The sequence below is a fragment of the Cryptotermes secundus genome, unplaced genomic scaffold, assembly GCF_002891405.2.
Source record: "Cryptotermes secundus unplaced genomic scaffold, Csec_1.0 scaffold238, whole genome shotgun sequence".
NCBI lineage: Eukaryota > Metazoa > Arthropoda > Insecta > Blattodea > Kalotermitidae > Cryptotermes > Cryptotermes secundus.
This window is the reverse complement of record NW_019728500.1, coordinates 1,199,676-1,219,074: the sequence shown is the minus strand read 5'-3', so window position 1 is coordinate 1,219,074 and position 19,399 is coordinate 1,199,676. Positions and strand designations below refer to the sequence as shown.

Here is a 19,399-nt window from a genome sequence, read left to right as displayed (position 1 = left end):
CTCGCAGATGATCAGTTTTAGTATGATGTACCATATTTTCCAGAACATAACACACACTTGTAATCCTGGAAAATGTTGCCTGAAATCTCAGTGGCTTACAGTCCAAAGGTACAGCAGATAACAGTGAATAAGGTTGAAAATATTCTGATACACTCATATAAATATTACCTCTGCACCCATAACTGCTTATCTTGGACAAGACACGTTCTAAAGGGTTCTGATGATGATGTGTAATGCTCAGAATTACTGGGGTTTTGAACTTTGTCCATCGTCAGGTATTCTAGAAACTAGAAAACACAACATTTCGGAAACTAGATCTGTTTCTGTCCTCAGGTGAGGGAGGAAGACACCTACTCAGTTGGGTCCCCCTCCTTCTGAGGGACCCAACTGAGTAGGTGTCTTCCCCCTTCACCTGAGGACGGGAATAGATCCAATTTTCGAAACATTGTTTTTTCTAGAATACCAGATGATAGACAAATTCCAAAAACCCCCAAATTCTGAGAGTTGGACAAGCTAGTTTTGAAGAATGGAAATGTCTCTCTCTGCATTGTGGAAATGCTTCAGTGCACTGGGATTTCATAAATGCTGTGAAGTAACCATTGCTGGTAGCAATGTTTTGCATTTTTAATGCAATGGGTTTTCAAGGCAGAAGAGATTTTTATACAAGACAGGGTTTAAATTACAAATGATAAATCACAGTGAACAATGCAGAAATGGAGCAGATGAAAGACAGAAAAGAAGTAAAGAATCAATGTGTGTCTTACAGTCTGAATAATAAGGTAAACAAATCAAATTTTACTGAAACTTCTTGGAAACAGGGCAGAAACCCTTTTACATTTGTGTAGTGGAGATTTCAGATTTAATTCCAAAACTATTTTACATGAAGGAGCTACAAGCAATAAGACATAGTTGTCTTTTCCTTCTGTCAACACTTCTTTTCCCACACCACGCACTGCTCTGCATAGGAGCTTTGTCAGTAACTGAGTTTTGGAGACCAGGCATTTGCTAATATTCTGGCATTCTTTCAAATTATGAAGCTCTTGGGATATATCAGGTGAGGAAAAAACTAATATGGCACTGATTATCTGCATACAAATTAGACAGTTGTATAAGTGCATATGCATAGCATGAATTATTAAAAGTAAACACTTGCTTCAAAATAACATACATTTGTAATCTGTAACAAGAAGACAAAGTTTTTTGCACCCTGAGTATGTTGGAGAGAAATCCACTTACACATTCAGATTTTCTGAAACTGTACTTAAGGATCTCCACACTTTATAGCAACATTCAGCATAGTAGCAACACTCTAAACAGTAATACACACTGAATTATTAATATTTGTAATCACTGAAATGTTAACACTGCTTGGGGTTTTCAACTAAAAATGTGAAGTTATCCCTGTGCTTAATTAAGCATGTCATGAAACTTATGGGGAAGTGGAGGTACACCTCCAGGCATCTTAACTTCAGCAGCAGATGGGGGTGAGTGCTTTACCCATAGTGGAGCCCCTGGAACCAAGAGGATGGGAGGCTGGCCAGGCCCCAGAACTCGTATGGATGGTGTGGAGAAGAGGAAAATCTCTTGCTCCTGCATGAAATAAAACCTTGATTCCTTGGTTGGCCAGACCAACTTCCTCACAAGTATTACCTGCACGCAATTACAAATGTTTCCATTTTATCATATTACTGGTATTAATCTTTATCCCCCCTATCTTAGGAGCATCAAATTACATTTTTTTTTTTTGTGGTTAATGTGCTCAGAATAGTGATTTTGGCATTATACACTTCATATAATTACATGTAATGATTAAAAGACAACAGTGTAACATTCAAATAAGGTTTCTTTTGGCAGCAGGTAATCTCAACATTAATATGATGAAAACCTTAACTGTAGCTAATTTAGCAGAGTTGACTTGAGGTCACTGAAACTGAGAACTACATAATGGAACACCTTAAATCAATGAACACTAAACAGAGGTTATGCTATATTGTGGTAATCACATATAGAAGTTTAGGCATCAAACAGCTCAGTACAAAACAAAGGGAACTGCTAATATACAACCAGCAGACAGACAAACTTAAGAATGCTATTTCTAAGAGAACACCAAAAGGGGCTAATCTTTATTTGTTGAAGGACAGCACAATGTTTCTGTTTTCCATTGTATGTCAAATTGAAAAGTATTTAAACAAGAGACAACCCCCATCAGAGTTCCAATTACACTACTACAAAAACTTGAAACATAATTTAACAACATAAACCACAGTACAGATGAGCCCCCTTGTATTTTTCTGCACAACTCCAGCATGTACTGAAAGCTGCAGTTTCTGCTACCTGCTGGCAATATTCTGAACTATGTACTGACACTTCTTGTGATCACTGTGGCTTTAAACAAATAAAATGAGGCTAGTCACATTTTTCACAATAAATCACAGCTCTGCAAAAGATATAACTTTTTTATGGATGAGTTTTAATATATACCAAGAAAGTGATAAATAATAACAATATGAAAATGGCTATGAACATATTTCCCAGTACTGACCATTCTATTACTCTACATAATAATTACAGTGTCTATTACACAGATTCTCCCCAAGTTGTAAAGCATGAAGAATGAGAGTCCAAAAGTTCCAAATTATTTAATGAAGAACTAAAGCCAAATGCTGAGCGGGAAAACTTAACCAACATCTGATGGAAATGCTATACTTTAAATGTAACACACAAACAGCCATGAACAAGTTGGATACTAGGTTCTCATGGCAGTGACTATGAAGAGTACATCTCCTGAGCTGTAACACAGAGTACTTTGGAGAGCAGCCCAGTGTTTCAGAGTAACATAATGCCTTCATCTTCACGGTTAAAGAGTATGTCAAGCAATAAACCTGCAGGAATAAAAAGGCAGTACATTCCACTGAAATTTCAGGCTCTCTCTGAACTATGTGACATTACAAACCCAGATGATCATAACTCTTCATAGCCATAAAGTCTTTAAATTGGATGAACTAAAAATCCCTCCAAAAATCTCTTAAATTGATGAAGAACTGAAGGAGGAAACTCATTAATTAAAGCAAAATACAGTCTGAAAATTCAAGGAAAAGTCACACAACTTCTCTAGATTAAAACTGGAAGAACATTTTATTTGATTTTATTTCAATATAAAGTGATGTAACTGCTTTTAGAGTAAATTATGGTAGTATGAAAAGTAACACTCTAACTATATTTAATAACAAAAATATCATAGCTTATGTTAGTTGGGCTCACGCTAGATGTTGAACAGATTACATCTTGGACACGAGTCTGAATGCATTCTTCTAAGTGAATCACTCTATGGTAACAAACAAGCCCCAAAGTCACTGAGGACATTCAAATTTGAAGACAGTTTTTGGATTACAGTGTAATAGTATAATAATACATGTTTAGCTTTTGACCCGCACTCATCATACACATAAAAGAGTGACCGGAAAGAACACACTTAATTAAGTTCTTAAACAAATACAGAATTCTACATCTACATTTTTTTTTTCTTATCAAAGCTCCATTTTCTTTTACAATCAGATGTAGCCTTCAAATGATGTCCCGGATCAGATAGGAACAATTCACACAAAATTTACACTTATCTGAAATAGAGTGAATTACACAAAACAACTCTTTAATTTTATGAACTTTTGCAATTTTCCATTCAGTTGTTCGTTGGAATTCCATTTGAATTGCTGGCAACACACGAGTGGACTGAAGGTGGCACAGACGAGATGAACACCAAAATAGCAGGTGAAAGATTCACATGAGACCTAAAATCATGTAATTATAAAACAAGAGTCCAATGAAATTAACAGTCAAAGTTCCAGAAGTACACCTTCACTTACAACAATCAAATATGCCCACAGTCTCAAAGTACACTTTGTACAAATATTTTTGAAGGAGACATTTTAAACCTCAGTGTTAATCCTGGGGGTCATCAGTGAGATATTCTGCTTTCTGCTAATTTATTTATTATACGTAGGCAAGTCAAATGAAAACCTTAAATATTTTTTTGAGTATTATTTATTGTGCACAAGTGGTACAAAGCTGTATCACTTTTCAACATAATCTCCCCAACGCTCAATGCAAGTCCTCCAGCGCTTACAAAGTGCATGAATTCCTTCAGAAAAAAATTCTTTTGGTAGTCCACGCAACCACTCATGCAGCACGTCGCATACCTCTTCATCAGAACGGAATGTCTTTCCTCCCATTGCTTCTTTGAGTGGTCGAAACATATGAAAATCACTTGGGACAAGGTCTCATGAATATGCCGGATGAGAAAGACACTCAAAATGCAGGTCATTGATTGTCGTAACTGTTGTACGAGCAGTATGGGGCCTTGCATCGTCATGTTGCAAAAGGATACCTGTGGACAGCAATCCACGTCACTTTGATTTGATTGCAGGCCGAAGATGATTTTTTAGATCTGAGTATGATGCACTGGTGACAGGGGTCCCTCTAGGCATGTAGTGCTCCAAGATGATGCCTTTTTCATCCCAAAAGAGAGTCAGCATAACCTTCCCTGCTGATGGTTGTGTTCGAAACTTCTTCGGTTTTGGAGATGAGGAATGGCACCATTCCTTCCTCGCTCTCTTCGTTTACGGTTGGTGGAAGTGAACCCAGGTTTCGTCCCCAGTAACGATTCTTGCAAGGAAGTCATCACCTTCTCGTTCAAAGCGCTGCAGAAGTTCTTCACAAGCATCAATACGTTGGTCTTTCAATTCAGGAGTCAGCTGCTGTGGCACCCATCTTGCAGACAGTTTGTGAAACTGGAGCACATCGTGCACAATGTGGTGTGCTGAACCATGACTAATGTTTAAATTTGCTGCAATTTCATTCAATGTCACTCGGTGGTTTTCCCTCACTATGGCTTCAACTGCTGCACTGTTCTCTGGAGTCACAACTCAATGTGCCTGACCCGGACAAGGAGCATCTTCCACTGAAGTCACACCATTTGCAAACTTCCTACTCCATTAGTACACTTGCTGCTGTGACAAACATGCATCACCATACTAAAACTTCATCCTTTGATAAATTTCTATAGGCTTCACACCTTCACTACACAAAAACCGAATAACAGAATGCTGTTCTTCCCTGGTGCAAGTCTCAAGTGGGGCAGCCATCTTATACTGATGCTGTGACGGTGTTCGTCCATCTGCACTATGCTGCAACCTACAGGCCATTCTGCACGCTTACCAACTTACAGGATAATGGCTCGAAATTTCAATTTTTTATTACAAATTTAAGGTTTTCATTTGACTCTCTCTCATATTTTAATACATGAGACAAGAGTATTTCATGACAAGTACAGTACACCGCATGCAATTTGTTTCACTCTGTGAAAAAGATATTCAACATTTTAGTGAGTCAATTGAGTGGATTTTTGAAGTCCATTCTGTGTGATGGAGCCAATGAGACCTCCAATAATTGCCCTTCATTATGTTTCTATTGTTCCTCCTTCATACATTCACTTGATGGAGCAACAGTAAATTACAGAGAGAAACTGGATGAACATTTGCAAAGGAACAACAAAAGGATTATGACAAAATGGTACTCTGAAAGCAAAGAACAAAATATCCTATCAAGTTTTGAATCTTAGTGTAAGATAGTTACCTCCCAGGACTCATTATGTTACTGAGGTTGTATATTTTTGACAAAGCATGCTTCTTTTAACGCTGATAATCTCCACAGTTATTTTGATATTATGAAAATCTTAACTTAGACATAAGGATGTAGTTGTCTGAGAAGGAGGGGGGATGCATGGGAGATACCTTAAAAAGAAGAGACAAATTATCTTTGGTCTACGGGAAGAAGTTTCAATGGTTGACACAATCCTGTCCAACTCACCCATTTATGCTCCAAGCCCCTCGTAGTGTGTGGCCAGCTGGGTCACCTATTTATTATTGGTGATGGACTTCAAGAAAGGTGTGACAATGTCAAGCGGCAATGGGAATATTATGGTAGAGTTCTTTTCTGCCGATATGGTGTTCAGAGTTTGCAGGTAGCGAAGCTGAAACAGTCATAGTGAAAATACAGAGGGACCCCCCAAAAAAAACATATACACACTTCAACACACAAAATAACTGCTTCGCTATCCGCTGAATGATAGTGGCTTCCAATTGCGGACATTCCCCTTCCTCCGGGTTCCTGAATTGTCCCCAGCCTCAGCTACCAGCTTCTCACAGCAACGCCTTATAATAACTGAACCTCAGCAGTTATCTAACTCACCAACCAACTTGCTACTAACTTGTCCTCCTTATAACACCTTGGTATGGACTACACAGAAAACACTATTCCTCTATTGCAGTACAATTGTTACATTCATGTCTGTTGGGGTGCCCACATAATCACTATTCATCCACTGCCTAGCAATGACCATTGTTTGCAAAACCAATACTCAACAATGGCTGTTTTATAGTTGCAGTCGCTGCCTAGCAGTGGGTCTACATGCCACAATATGTTCATGATACTCCTCCAGATAATGGAGCATGAGATGTTGCCATACCTGAAGTGCAGCTGGACTCTCAGCTATAACATCTGAAGCCTCCTTCAGAGCTCGTGATGCCTTCATCTCTCCCTCCGCAGCAATCACCTTCGCTCGTGCCTCTCGTGCTGCCTCAGCCTCAGCTGCCATTGCTCGCTGGAGTTGTAATGGCAGACGCACATCCTTCCTGGGATGCAATAACATCAGCTGTTACAATTACTTATTTACCAAACTGTTCCAATAATTAACCCCCTATCACAGATCATTTTCTTTTAGTGATCCACTGGTAACAAAACACAAATTAACTTGTGGCAGTAAGGTACATTTTATTTGTATTAAATATTCATATGGGCATGCCTACATCCGCATATACACTGTCCACTGCAAGAACAACCTTAACTCAGATCTTACTGAGAATGGGGGACTTCAGTAATATATAAAGCACTCAGAAAAGAATCATCAACTGCAGAATATAAAACTGAAACCAAGTTACATTACAAATGAATCAACCGGAGTTAAACAACTGACGTCCTGAAAAATGTTCACCGAATTACAGGCTTAACAGAATCCCCTTACATATTTCCAAAATTTAACCAGCCTTCTTACACCTTGAATGACAAACTCTCATAGTACAAATGGATATGAACATATATATTCCACAATAACTTTACAGTCAAATATCATACTAGGTAGATGGGGCAAGATATGTTTATTCAGAACTGATCCTTTTCAATGTGTTCTATTTTGATTGAAACAATTAACTGTTACAAATCCCAGATATACAAAATTTGTTGCTGTGCCTTACAGAAATGGCAAATGGATTGAAGATAACGTTTCCTAATAAATTTGTGCAAAATTGCATACTTTACCTTGACAGATGGAGCTTTTCAAGACATTACATATTTATCAGGCATGTGTACTGGTTTACAGGTGCTTAACCATTTACAGCAACCTACACTCACTAAAAATCATGCAAGGATCCATCAACTAACATGTTACAAATTTATTCCAGCATGGAGTAAAAATATGCAAGAACATACGTTAGTTAGTTAGTTATTGGAGAGGGTGGGTTTCCCCATGCACTTAGACCAGTATTGGTCCATTGTGCTTCCCTCTATGACATTCTACCAGTCTCTATATCCTACTGATATTGGCGCGTACCATCAGTCCCGACCGAGCCAGCGAGTTCGGCCTCCACTAGCTTGGCGGTATCTATAATGCTTCCCCCATCTATCAGAGGTGTTAGAGACTACTTGTTGGGCGGGAAACGTCCTTGAATTTGGCTCAGTGACCTCCTTAGGAGATATGAGGTTCTTTTACGTGCCATAAAGCTACGACACATGACACACGGCTTAAAGTCCCTCCCAGAGGACTTGTTCCCTGAACTTTTCCGCCCTTAAAAATACGACGACCTCCGCCGGGTTTGAACCCGCGTACCATGAGTCATGAGGTGGGAACGTTACCTCTAGACTACGGAGGCCGCTAAGAATATAAGTTACTTCTCTCTCACATTTCAACTCTCTCGACTTTAACTCCCCATGGATCAGTTGCCTCGTCCAGAGCTGTCTGCATTGTGTGGGAAATAGCCTCTCTCTCAGACAAGATCTCAGCCAGGTTTCGTGTCCCCAGAACATTTCGCAGTGTTGTGGCAGCCAGGAGACGTGTCGAGTGGCTGTGGATAAAACAGGCAGATGATCACAACATAATTCCATTTCTTCATGATACATTCAGCTGCATAATTAACTAAGCCACTTGCTAACCAACTTTACCTTATGACAGTGAATGTTGGACAACAGGAATTGATGAGAGAAGAATGATATCAGAAGAAACTGTTTCATGTGGACTGCGGGTTCATCCTTTTGAACCATAAATTAAATTGTGAGAGAATTAAAAATTCCACTACAAACAGAATTTGTAAAATACAGGGGAGAGAACATGTTGAGAGGATGGGCTCTGACATGATTCAAAAGATGATCTGAAAATTTAAAGCAAAAGGAAAAAGGAGTTTGGGAAGACCTTTGAAACAATGGAAAGATGCTGATGATTACTAGTGTGATAGTATGAAAATGATGACAGGCTGAAATACTGGCAAAACACAACATGAAAATGACAATAGTGGGAAAGTATAATCATGATGATATGGTGAGGAACATAACACATGGAGAGATGATGATGAGAGATTAACAGAGGAAGTTGTAAAACAGCATTCAGCATCAAACTGAGCCTTAAGTTAACTTACAATAAAGCACAATATTCTTGAGAGGCACATTTCCATTCGTGCCAGTGAACTTTTAAAGTACGAAAAGCAGAATGCCGAATCTCATATGGGAAAGTTACCAATACGATTGCAACTTCACCAAGCTTTCTTCTATAACAAATCAAAGGTATAAGCACAATGTAATACTGTGTACTGCAAGAAAGAATAAAATCCTGTATAAAACTACCAATAACTAACTATATTCTGCTACATTCTATAAAACTAAACTTTCTTTTCAAGAAAGTCAACCAAATATTGTACAAAGCAAATCTATTACAAGATTTAGGGACTTCTTAATATTATGCAATAGCAACCTTGTGCTAGGTTTATGATTTCTATTAAAAATAAATAAAAATAAATTACTCTATAATAACTACTGCTGTTAACCTCTTAAGGACAAAGCTTCTTGCAAACATTTTCCTATATAAACACCACCATAACGTATACAGCATTGCCACATTGGATACCATTTGCACAGAAGCTCACACCCCAATCAAGGATGAACAGAATTCCTTTCTGTCATGATGGTTTCAAAACAAGCATACACAACTGGAAAACAAATTACCTTGGTGATATTTTTTTTTGGAAATTAATCCTTGAAAGGTTAATACATTAATACACCACTGGGACATAAATATTGTCTACATTTAGAAAAATGATAAGCAAAGAGAATGCATGATAGCTTACACACACACCTGTAGTTGTTGACATTGACGACAGCAGCAAGGGGTTCCCTGACACGGTAGTATATGACAGCATCCACGCAAACAGTGACCGAATCCTTGCTGAGAACCTAACGTGCAATACATACAAGCACATCACAACATGCACTGTGCTACATGCGGCGGTGACAAAAGCAACAGCTGGTACAAGGGTGACAAATGTATCAACAACAAACAGCTTAAAACTTTGTTCACAGTTGAAACTTTAACATCTTTCTCATTAAAATGCATAAATTTTTTTCTTGTAAAAGGTCTCACAAATACTAAGTCAAATATTTCAAGTAAATGTAGTAAAAAATTATTCAAATTAAATATATTGCACAGCATATTCCTTTTATAAAACAGAAACTTCACGTGATTCTTTACATTTCTACTTCACTGAACAATAATTTTATCTGTGGTAACAGATATTTGTATAACTTTTCACTTGTAAAAAGAACAATATTTTCTTGAGCTTATTAAAACAATTTAAATCAAATATTGACATTCATGTATATTTCTTACTTTTTTTTGCAAAACAAATACTTTGTTCAACTGACTTAAAAAATTAAAATTGTTTTCCTTGTATTTAAACCCCAAATCCCAAAAAACAGAACTACATAATGGGAAATAATTAATGTCATTATCCTGGTTCAGAAATTAACTTTATCATCACTTATTCATATCATATCCATATAAAAATATCCATAAAATGGAAGCCTGATTAGGATATATTATTATTCAGGCCCTACTTTCACTAGAAATCAGAGAGTTAATGCTCCTGATAATTTATTTATACTATGGGTCATTCATGAGATAATCAGATTTCAATAAGACATTATATGAAATTAGGTATGTCACAAACATAACTAAAATTCTGATACAGCTTCATACGGTGTGATCTAAAAGACACATTAAAGTAAAACCCGAAACAGATACACAAGCACACTAGAAAGACTCATGTTTAACATTTTTTGATGATGGTGTATCATACTGATACCCAAAGAAATAGATTTCTATTCGTCTCGTCAGTTCTGCTTATAAGAGACTTCAAACAAACTTATTCTGTAATTACTGTCCGTTTGCTCACAAAATGAAAGAAAACAATGATAGTATAAAGCAATATGAGCCATAAACATATTCTTACTTACAAAACAAGGAAAAAAGGCTGTAAATCATTTTGACAGAAAATGAAATGCTACTTCAGTTCAAGGACACACGAAAAACCTGACTGATAAAGATCTAATGATGCACTAGCTTGTTGTGATATTAACACTTTGCGGACTGCACACCCTTTAAAAGGTTTTTCGCTTTTAAACATGGAGGACCGTTCACGTGTTAACAGGCTTTTAGAATACGATAAGTTGCAACACACTATACATCGTTCTGGCGCCACCTACATTGCACGCAACCGCCTGCAGATGCGTGATAAGACTCTGGAATGATTAGTTAGCAGTCAGTAACTTGACCTCGCTGTTTACTTAACCGACTATAAAGGAAAATGCTTTGCCTTCTTCAAGCTGTGTGTATCAGCCAGTAGCTAGTGGGGAGAATGGATCAAGGACAAATTCTCCTCCGATGACCTAGCTGACCTGCCTTGTGAGACACGTAGTAATGGATTAATTGTCATTCAGACAGCAACAGTGATGGGGGACAACAAAAAATTGTGGCCACAGAGAGTAAAAGTGACAGTGGCTCCGACGATAATGCGGGTAATAACATTATGGGGACAGCAAAAAATCTAAAAAAAATCTAAACCCTGATTCAAAATTGAAATACAAAGCATTTCTGATGAATGTGGCAAAGGCCTGGGCTACAGTCCAGATGGTGGCGGCAGAACCAGGGTCACACAAAGACTTAGTACGACCGGGCCCATCAACTCCCACCCACGAAGGCCTCATGTGGACCCCCCCAGGGCAACTCTCGAGTGATATGCGGAAAAATACCCTCGTGAAAATTGTGAAGAGTGAACATTCCAGGGGGAAGAATACTTCTAGGCAATGCCAAGTTTGCAAAGTTCACAAAAAAAGGAGTATGTCTACATTTGCAAGTTCTGTGTAATGCCACTTCACAAAGGGGAAAGTTTCCAGAAATATCACACCCTCAAGCACTTCTAGGAGCACTGATAAGTGTTCTCCAAAAATTTTAGTTCAAAAAATTAATTAGGAGATTTTATATTAATTTTTAAAGTGAACAGTGCACAAGTTAGGGTAGTATGTTTAAAAATGCTGGTCCCCAGGGTGATTTAAATATTTAAATCACTGGTCCACGAAGTGTTAATTACACAAGATTAACCCAACCCTTCCAATGCTTCTGTTTCAAACCTCTCTTAACAAGTTTCATGATATACAATTTAGAAGTTCAGAAGTTTTGGTTTTATATGAAAGTAAAACAACCATGTAGGTATTTATTTAATGAAATAACTGTACATAACACAGCTTCTCATTTCCGTATTCTCTGCTCGTCGCCTTATATCAGCGATGAACTGAGGGGTACATGAAAGCACATCAGGCTGTAAAACGTATGTTTAGAGAGACTAAAAACATCTTTACCACATTTTAATATGAAACTTTTTCTATCTATGGAATAAATAAAGTCTGTTTAAAGTTAAGAAATCTCAGTATCTAGTTGTGTTTACAATGCATAACAGCACACAATTTGAAACAAAAATCAAGCAGCCACTGAAAAGATGTATATGAAGTTTCGTTCTGAGACGAACAGGTATGCAAAGTTAAAAAGCTTCCAAAGCACTATGATACCGGTTCACTACCTAATTCATTCTGAACCACCACTGTTCCAATAACTGTGGCGTCATTTCTTCATATTTTCTCTAGTATTCCTGTAATGTGATTTTTGTTTGTGAGATCTGAGGTTCTCATGATAGTGACTAAGAAGATTACCGTCTTCCGGAATGTAGCACCAAGTAATCAGGTTGAGAGCGTGGAGGAAACATGCTTGCTGCCTCCACTTTTAGGGTCACTTTTCACTGAAAATGCTGGCAGCATGTTACTCCACAACACTACATGGCATAATATTCCAAGAAGCAGTAACATTTTAAGGAGAGTGCGCACCTGATAAAACTTACAGTGGTACTGAAATGCAGACCACCTTCCACACTAAATTCAACATTTCAGAAATTCTGGTTCATCTCANCATCATTCACTGAAGAAGGAAAGATAAGAAAGAAGAGAGAATGCAGTATAAAAGGAAGGCAGGAAGGGTAGTTGGTCAATTATTAATTTATTTATGGTTTATTTAACAATGCTATTAGTAACTCAGATTATATAGCGTTGAATGAATCAATAGTAATAAATACTGAACTGCAAAGAGCATAGAGAAGGAAGATGGAGAAGAAGCTACTAACATAAAATATGCCTACATTAACGAACTCTATGCTGCAGAGGCTTACAAAGAGTCATTACGTTGGTGAAGAAATGTCCTATTTTATGGAATTTGATGGTTCCATCATCATGCCAACATAAACTTGCCCCAAACCCTTTCCCAAGGCACTTAAATCCAGTCCACATTTTCACACCCCATTTCTCTAACATAAATTTTAGTATCATACTCCATCTACACACTGGCATTACAGCTGATCTTAACTCTCAATATTTTCTAACCGAACTTTTGCACATATTTCTCAGTTCTCCCACATACACTATATGTACCATCCACATCAAACTTCTTGATGTGGTAACCCATAATATGAACTGGAGAGTACAAATTAAAACCAACATTTAATTAATCTTCTAACCTGACCATTTAGAGAATTTAAATCATTACCAAAACCGATTGTCACATTTTTCTCTAGTATTTGAGTCAATTTGCATAGTGATATTTATTACACTTAGTTTATAATTAGAAAGCAATTTAAATACTACAACACTGCAATACAAAGCTACAATACTTGTAGAGTGTGCTAACAACACCACACAGTTTAACACTTTACACAAAGCCAGCACACCATGAACAGAGGACTGAACTAGGAAAATGGTCTTCAAACTGCCCAGTAACCTATAGGACAATTGTCAAAGTAAGCAGACATATTACGATTTATGTGACACTGGAACCCACAGAAATATAAATGAAGGAAAAAATCAACGGACAAACCCTTCTCTAATGTATATCTACGAGTCCTTGTTCCAAAGAGTTTGGAATTACTTTATCCTAACGGTTACACTTTACCAGATTTTCTTTGAATAACTGTGTCAAAATATGAGTACGATGCAAAATGTCAGAATTTTGTGTGGAAAATTACTGTTACTTCCTTCAAAATAAAAAAAAAAAATATCTGAAAAGAGACAGGTAGGGTGATTACAAATTATCTGAACAATTTCAAATACTTGTTTCAAAAAACTGAATGGCATATAGAAATTTATAAACAGAAATTCAAAATGTTCTTTAGGTACATTACTGGAGCTCAGTGGAATTCAGTGTGTGCTCCACCTGCGCCTCTACACACACCAAACCAGTGTTCTATCCCAACATTTTATAACAGGTGATGATCAACTTTCTAAACACATTTCATACTGTCCTCTAAATTTTCCCAAAGTCACTGGCAGTAGTAAAACAAATTCAATACTTGATATAGTCCCACAGAAAAGAAGACAAGAGGGGTTAGATATGATGAAATCAGTGACCATTAAATAGAATCCCTTGGCCAATCCAACAATCCACCTCATTGTGGATATCTGGTGGCATATCATCCTGCTGAAGACATCTGGTATCTTGTCTAGAAACTAGCAGATGAACCACTCTGCAATGTGACATGACAGATAATTCCAGTAGCTGTTTTCTCTGCAAAGACAGGGCAATACAGAGTCACCTTCACACTGCCAATCATGTCTTTAATCATGGTATGAGGATTTTCACTTGGCAGCACTCAAACTTCCACCTGTTAACCTTCCTGCTCACATAACATGTTGCCTCATCATTAAAAGACATTACTGATACATTTCATCTGAACCAAGACAGTCCATCATGGCAGCACAAAATCCGTAAGTAATGCTCTGCCATCTTGGATTGGCGCTATGGCAAGTGAAGTCAGTACAGATGGACAATAAGGCATTTTCTGCTGGTTGCCATACATTTAGCCCACAACTAGCTTGACACACTGATTTCACTGCACTGTGCACAAGTAACTACCAAGTATGATCAACTGTCTCTGCACTGATACTCAGCTGAACTTTTCACTATGCATACAAAATCAGTGCCCATAAATCTTTTATGCCACTCTTGAATCAAATTTCAACTTTGTTAATTTTTCTGATACTGCCTCCAAAAATTCTGCTGAACAGTGGACACAGATTTTGTGAAATGAAATGCAAGCACACAAAGTGCTTTCTCAGGTCCGGTCACTAATCTACCCATCTGTGCTCCTAGTGGACAGCATTGGTGTTATCTCATTTCTCCCATATTCTTTAAGAACTTTCTGAGTTGCTTTCCCCAGTGGGTTTTAATTTCTGTATGTCTTTCAGTTTCTTTAACACATGTACATTTTTTAAACTGCTCAGATAATTATCAGCCTGTATCTCTCAACCAATATATGTCATCAGTATGAACGTGAGTACTCCGTCACAATTTCTGAAATGTATTACCAGAGTTTACTAAGACTTTATGCATCACAAAGTAACAGAGTGAATGGAGACCACTGATTTGAATAAAGAAACAAAGACACTAAAAGTCGTGATGGGAAACTGTACGTTAACTGGCTGTGGAGGGTTCAAGCATGTCATCTTCAAGTACATATCATCTAACAAACAACTGGGACCAATAAAACATTCTCTTTGTTGAAGAGAATTCTGGCTTAGGCTGACAAGAATTTTAGAATTCTGGTAACAAGGGAGAATTAACTAAACAATTTTGAACCCGTAGATTCTGAAGGGTTCTGACAATGGTGGATGACACAGAATTACTGTTTTTTTTTAACTTCTTCCATCGTCTGAAATTCTAGGTAATAGAGGATACGACGTTTCAGAAACTGGATCTGTTTCCATCTGCAGGTGAGAAAGGAAGACACTTACATAGTTGGGCCCCTTAGAAAGGTCCAGTGATTGAGATTAGCTATTTCTAAGGGGCCCAACTGCCACCTGAAGAGAGAAACCTATCCAGTTTCCAAAATGTCGTGTCCTCTGTTACCTAGAATTCAGGATGACGGAAAAAGTCCATAAACCCAGTAATTCTGTGAATTTTGAACCTGTGTCAACAGGAGGTTGTTCTACTGTGATACTAGTCTCAGGCTAATTCAAACATTCATCACCCCTTGTTTTACCAGCTGCCACACAAATAAATAAATAAATAAATAAATTAAACTAATTAATATTTCAAACTTTAGAAAAAGAATATGGATGAAGCAATACACTGAAACTGATTCATAAATAAATGAATTAGTATGTTACGAAAAATTAAAACAACATGTTGAATCCAGTGTTCTGTGAAACTTATTACTTAGGATACTACGAACATGCTATAAAACAAAAGAATAACAAGATATTCTCTCTGAAGACACTGTAAAAAATACAAGATGACAGTCTGATGTAATGTCCAACACGTAACAATTATGTGGAACAGCACAAAAGTATATGACAGTTTGGAAGGAAAAATGTCACAAGTTTGTGGAATAGTTTTAATCTTCACTCTTACATTACATGATGCCTTCAACACACAAGACTTCGCTGCATATAAAAGGCACAATAAAAATGCATGAATGAAGTTGCTGTGAGAATTGAGGTTCTCATGGAAGTGAGTATGAAGATTACCATCTTCCTAGGATGTAACACCATGCAGTTTACCAACATTTTGGAAGAACATACTGAATTCAGAACATGATAACATCTACTTGGCTACATGGTGTTACATCCCAGAAGACAGAAACCTCAGTTGTTTTACTGTATATTTCCCATACAAATCTTGTAAGAACACATCTGCCAGTCAGAATAGAATCTTCTGACGTGCAGAGAAATGTCCTAAGCAATTAAATGCCTGAAAATGTGTTCAGACTTCTGCACAGTTAAGTACCGAAGTCAGACTGACGTCAAAAAATCAAAGTCAATGGTTTTTCTAAGAAAAGAAAAATAAACTTGAAGTGACAGATACAATAAAAAGAGTTATTTGAAATTTATAACATCACAAACAGCTTTGAAATAGATCCAGTCATTAGGACGACTGGAAAAAGTACACTAAACAGTCTTTTGTTTTTGACCAAGATCCAATCTGGTAACATAAAATGTTTTATATAAAACAAATTCTTTATATATATTCTGTACATAAAACATTAAACTACAGAAGTACCCAAATTTATTGAAGTCACTTTATTTCAGTAACTTCACTGAATCAATACAATACAAATGCACTTAAACGCACCTCTTGAATTATTGTTGTTGTTGAATTATTCTGAACAAGAGCTGATAAGATGTGTGAATTACTGCAAAAACAGTATTTTCCTCAAGCCATCTTTAAAGAACCATACAACACTACTTCAACTTTTGATAGTTCTGAAAAGACATAACTGTCGTATAACTTTTGTCCCATTCTTCCTATAGTTTTGAGATTAACCAGTTCTTTCTTGCAGAGAAACAAATACAGAAGGGTAAGGGATACGAGTATGCGATGACCAAGACAAACCACAACTAAGCCAGGCAACATCTATCATTTGAAGAAGGGTTCACAAACATGTTTCAACTGATGAAACAAACTGATCTGAACAACACACATATGATAATGTTAAATGCTATTAACATAAATTAGCTCTGATGGACATGGTTTACTTTAGAGCTTACAGGCACATTGTTCCAGGTTTTTTTCATTCATATGAAAAAGTTTACAAAATTTCCTTTTCAATTCTCAAGGACCTGCGACAATTTTGAATAATTAAAAATTTTCAAGAAATAAATTTTAGACTAATAAATCACAGAGTAAAATGTAACAGAATGTTATGGCAAGTGTATCTTCAATGAACGTCAGATGAGTGCTGAAAATGAGAGAAGGAAATGGATGCACCATGAAGAAGAGTGAGAGAAGAAGGAAATGGATATATGCAGCACTTTTTTAAAGAAAGAAAGGAAGGTGCCACTACCCTGATATCATAAAATGAGTGAGGCACTGCAGTTTCCTCTAACAAAAATAAACCTTCAAAGCATAGAAAGCAACAGTGCTTACATCAATGAACAAAAGAAATTATTATAATAAAACAGAGTCTACCTTTGAACATATTCTTCTGTATTTCGGAGGTTCCAGCAAAATGAATCACTGTATAACACTAGAAATTGTTCGTAACATAAGTTACATAGGAATGACATGCATAAGAAACTATGGCAGAATAATATTTTCTGCAGGAAAGGCAGTGCATTAGTGGGAAGGCATAAGCAGAAGCAAAACTGTTGCTTTACATCCAACAAAGTGCAATGAAATTTTAGTATAAAACCGGTTACAAATGAAAGATTACACTACCATTAAAGAGGTAAAGCCATCCTCTGGATTTGAAAGTTACTTCATACTTGTGAAAAGAAGATACAAACACTCATCATGACTCTTATAGAAGGATCTTTAATTTCTAATTTGTTTATGGTCCACATGACCTGTTCATCAACAATAATACTTTTGTCTTGTTTGTGAAACCTTCTATGTGAGCTACTGACAGTTCCCGGCTACCTGTAGTCCTCGACATTGTTGGTGGCCATGACGGGATGATTCACTGAGTAGAAAACGACGGCATCCACATTCACCGTGACCGAATCACGGGACAAGACCTGTGAGTGGTAAGTTATCATGACATAAATACACTTCCTCTTGCAGCCTCAAGCCTGGATTCAAGACGAATATCTGCAGTGACCTGTGCAATATCTGAAGCTCTCAGAAGGTTATGGGATTTGGTAATAAACAGAATTTACACAACCTCCCACAAACCTAACATTTTAAAGCTGAAACTTATATTCATTTCTGAATGCAAATGTGTCAAAGCTAAGGCGACCACACATTCTCCTCTGCTAGCTTCTTTAACAATACAAACTACAATGTGTATTCTTCAAATATCATCATGTGAACTGACAGATTTAGTTCAGATTTTCAGCCTCATCTTGTAGTATGTCACATAATGTTTGAGAGAGTATACTGCGTGAAACTTACTGATGTGTGCAGAAAACCCAGCTCTCCTACCTACCATAATGTGCATTAGCTTTTCAGTGTCTTTAACATTTGTTTTTCCTTTGTTTCTGTTCAATTTATTTAAGACTAGTCTTCATGTGTCATGATACCTAAACATGTCAACTTTCTATTCATCCATCAACTAAACATACATTAATGAAATCATTAAGCATAAGCTTTCAAATCCAATGTGGCATAAGAAACATTTTTCTTAGCTACAGCTGGTTAGTGTGACATCCACAAAAGCAGAAAACTGGCACAAACTAATTCTGCCAGAAGAACCATGCTCATTTAAGCTTCACAACCGAAGCACTTTTTTATTAACAAAATATTGAACATCAAGAAAAACAATCATATAAAAATTTGTACTAAATTAACTAATAATGCTATACACTGAACATACATAATCTTTACTGTCAACACAACAATACTGTATTATTTATTTATTTATTTATATAGCACATGTTTTGAAATAAAAAATTAAAAAATAAATAAATAATAAAGTAGTGTTGTGTTGACGGTAAAAATTATACATGTTCATTGTATATAAGCAATAGGATGCAATCCTTAAAAATAATGCTATACATTCTTCCTGCCACAGATCACTACACAAATTTCTATTTTACAGCCTGGATTCCAACTTCACCAAGAGTCTTTACATGCCTGTATAAGAGAGCAGCTTGCTAAATATAAGTTGAGCAGTTAAAACTGTCCATAACACAGTAATGATTGGTCACCTTATTTTCAGGTCCTTAAGAATAAATATGAATATGATAATTATGAGGAGTTCTGACTGCT

General features: G+C 36.8%; 1 protein-coding gene across 12 annotated transcripts in view; it reads right to left on the bottom strand.

Annotated features, from left to right (window-relative positions):
• Positions 1-1,153: 1,153 nt before the first annotated feature.
• LOC111865185 (band 7 protein AGAP004871) overlaps positions 1,154-19,399 on the bottom strand; it is a 127,691-nt gene continuing 109,445 nt past the window's right edge. For 11 of the 12 annotated variants that reach the window (XM_033751728.1, XM_023853003.2, XM_023853001.1 and 8 more), the window contains 5 exons: positions 9,455-9,552; positions 8,013-8,174; positions 6,524-6,689; positions 5,866-6,028; positions 1,154-3,788 (listed from right to left, as the gene is read on the bottom strand). In XM_033751728.1, coding sequence (XP_033607619.1) covers positions 5,912-6,028; positions 6,524-6,689; positions 8,013-8,174; positions 9,455-9,552 — 543 coding nt within the window. In that variant the 3' untranslated portion in view covers positions 1,154-3,788; positions 5,866-5,911. Of the gene's footprint in view, positions 3,789-5,865; positions 6,029-6,523; positions 6,690-8,012; positions 8,175-9,454; positions 9,553-18,109; positions 18,208-19,399 lie in introns of all 12 variants that reach the window. The other variant, XM_023852995.2, reaches the window with a different exon arrangement.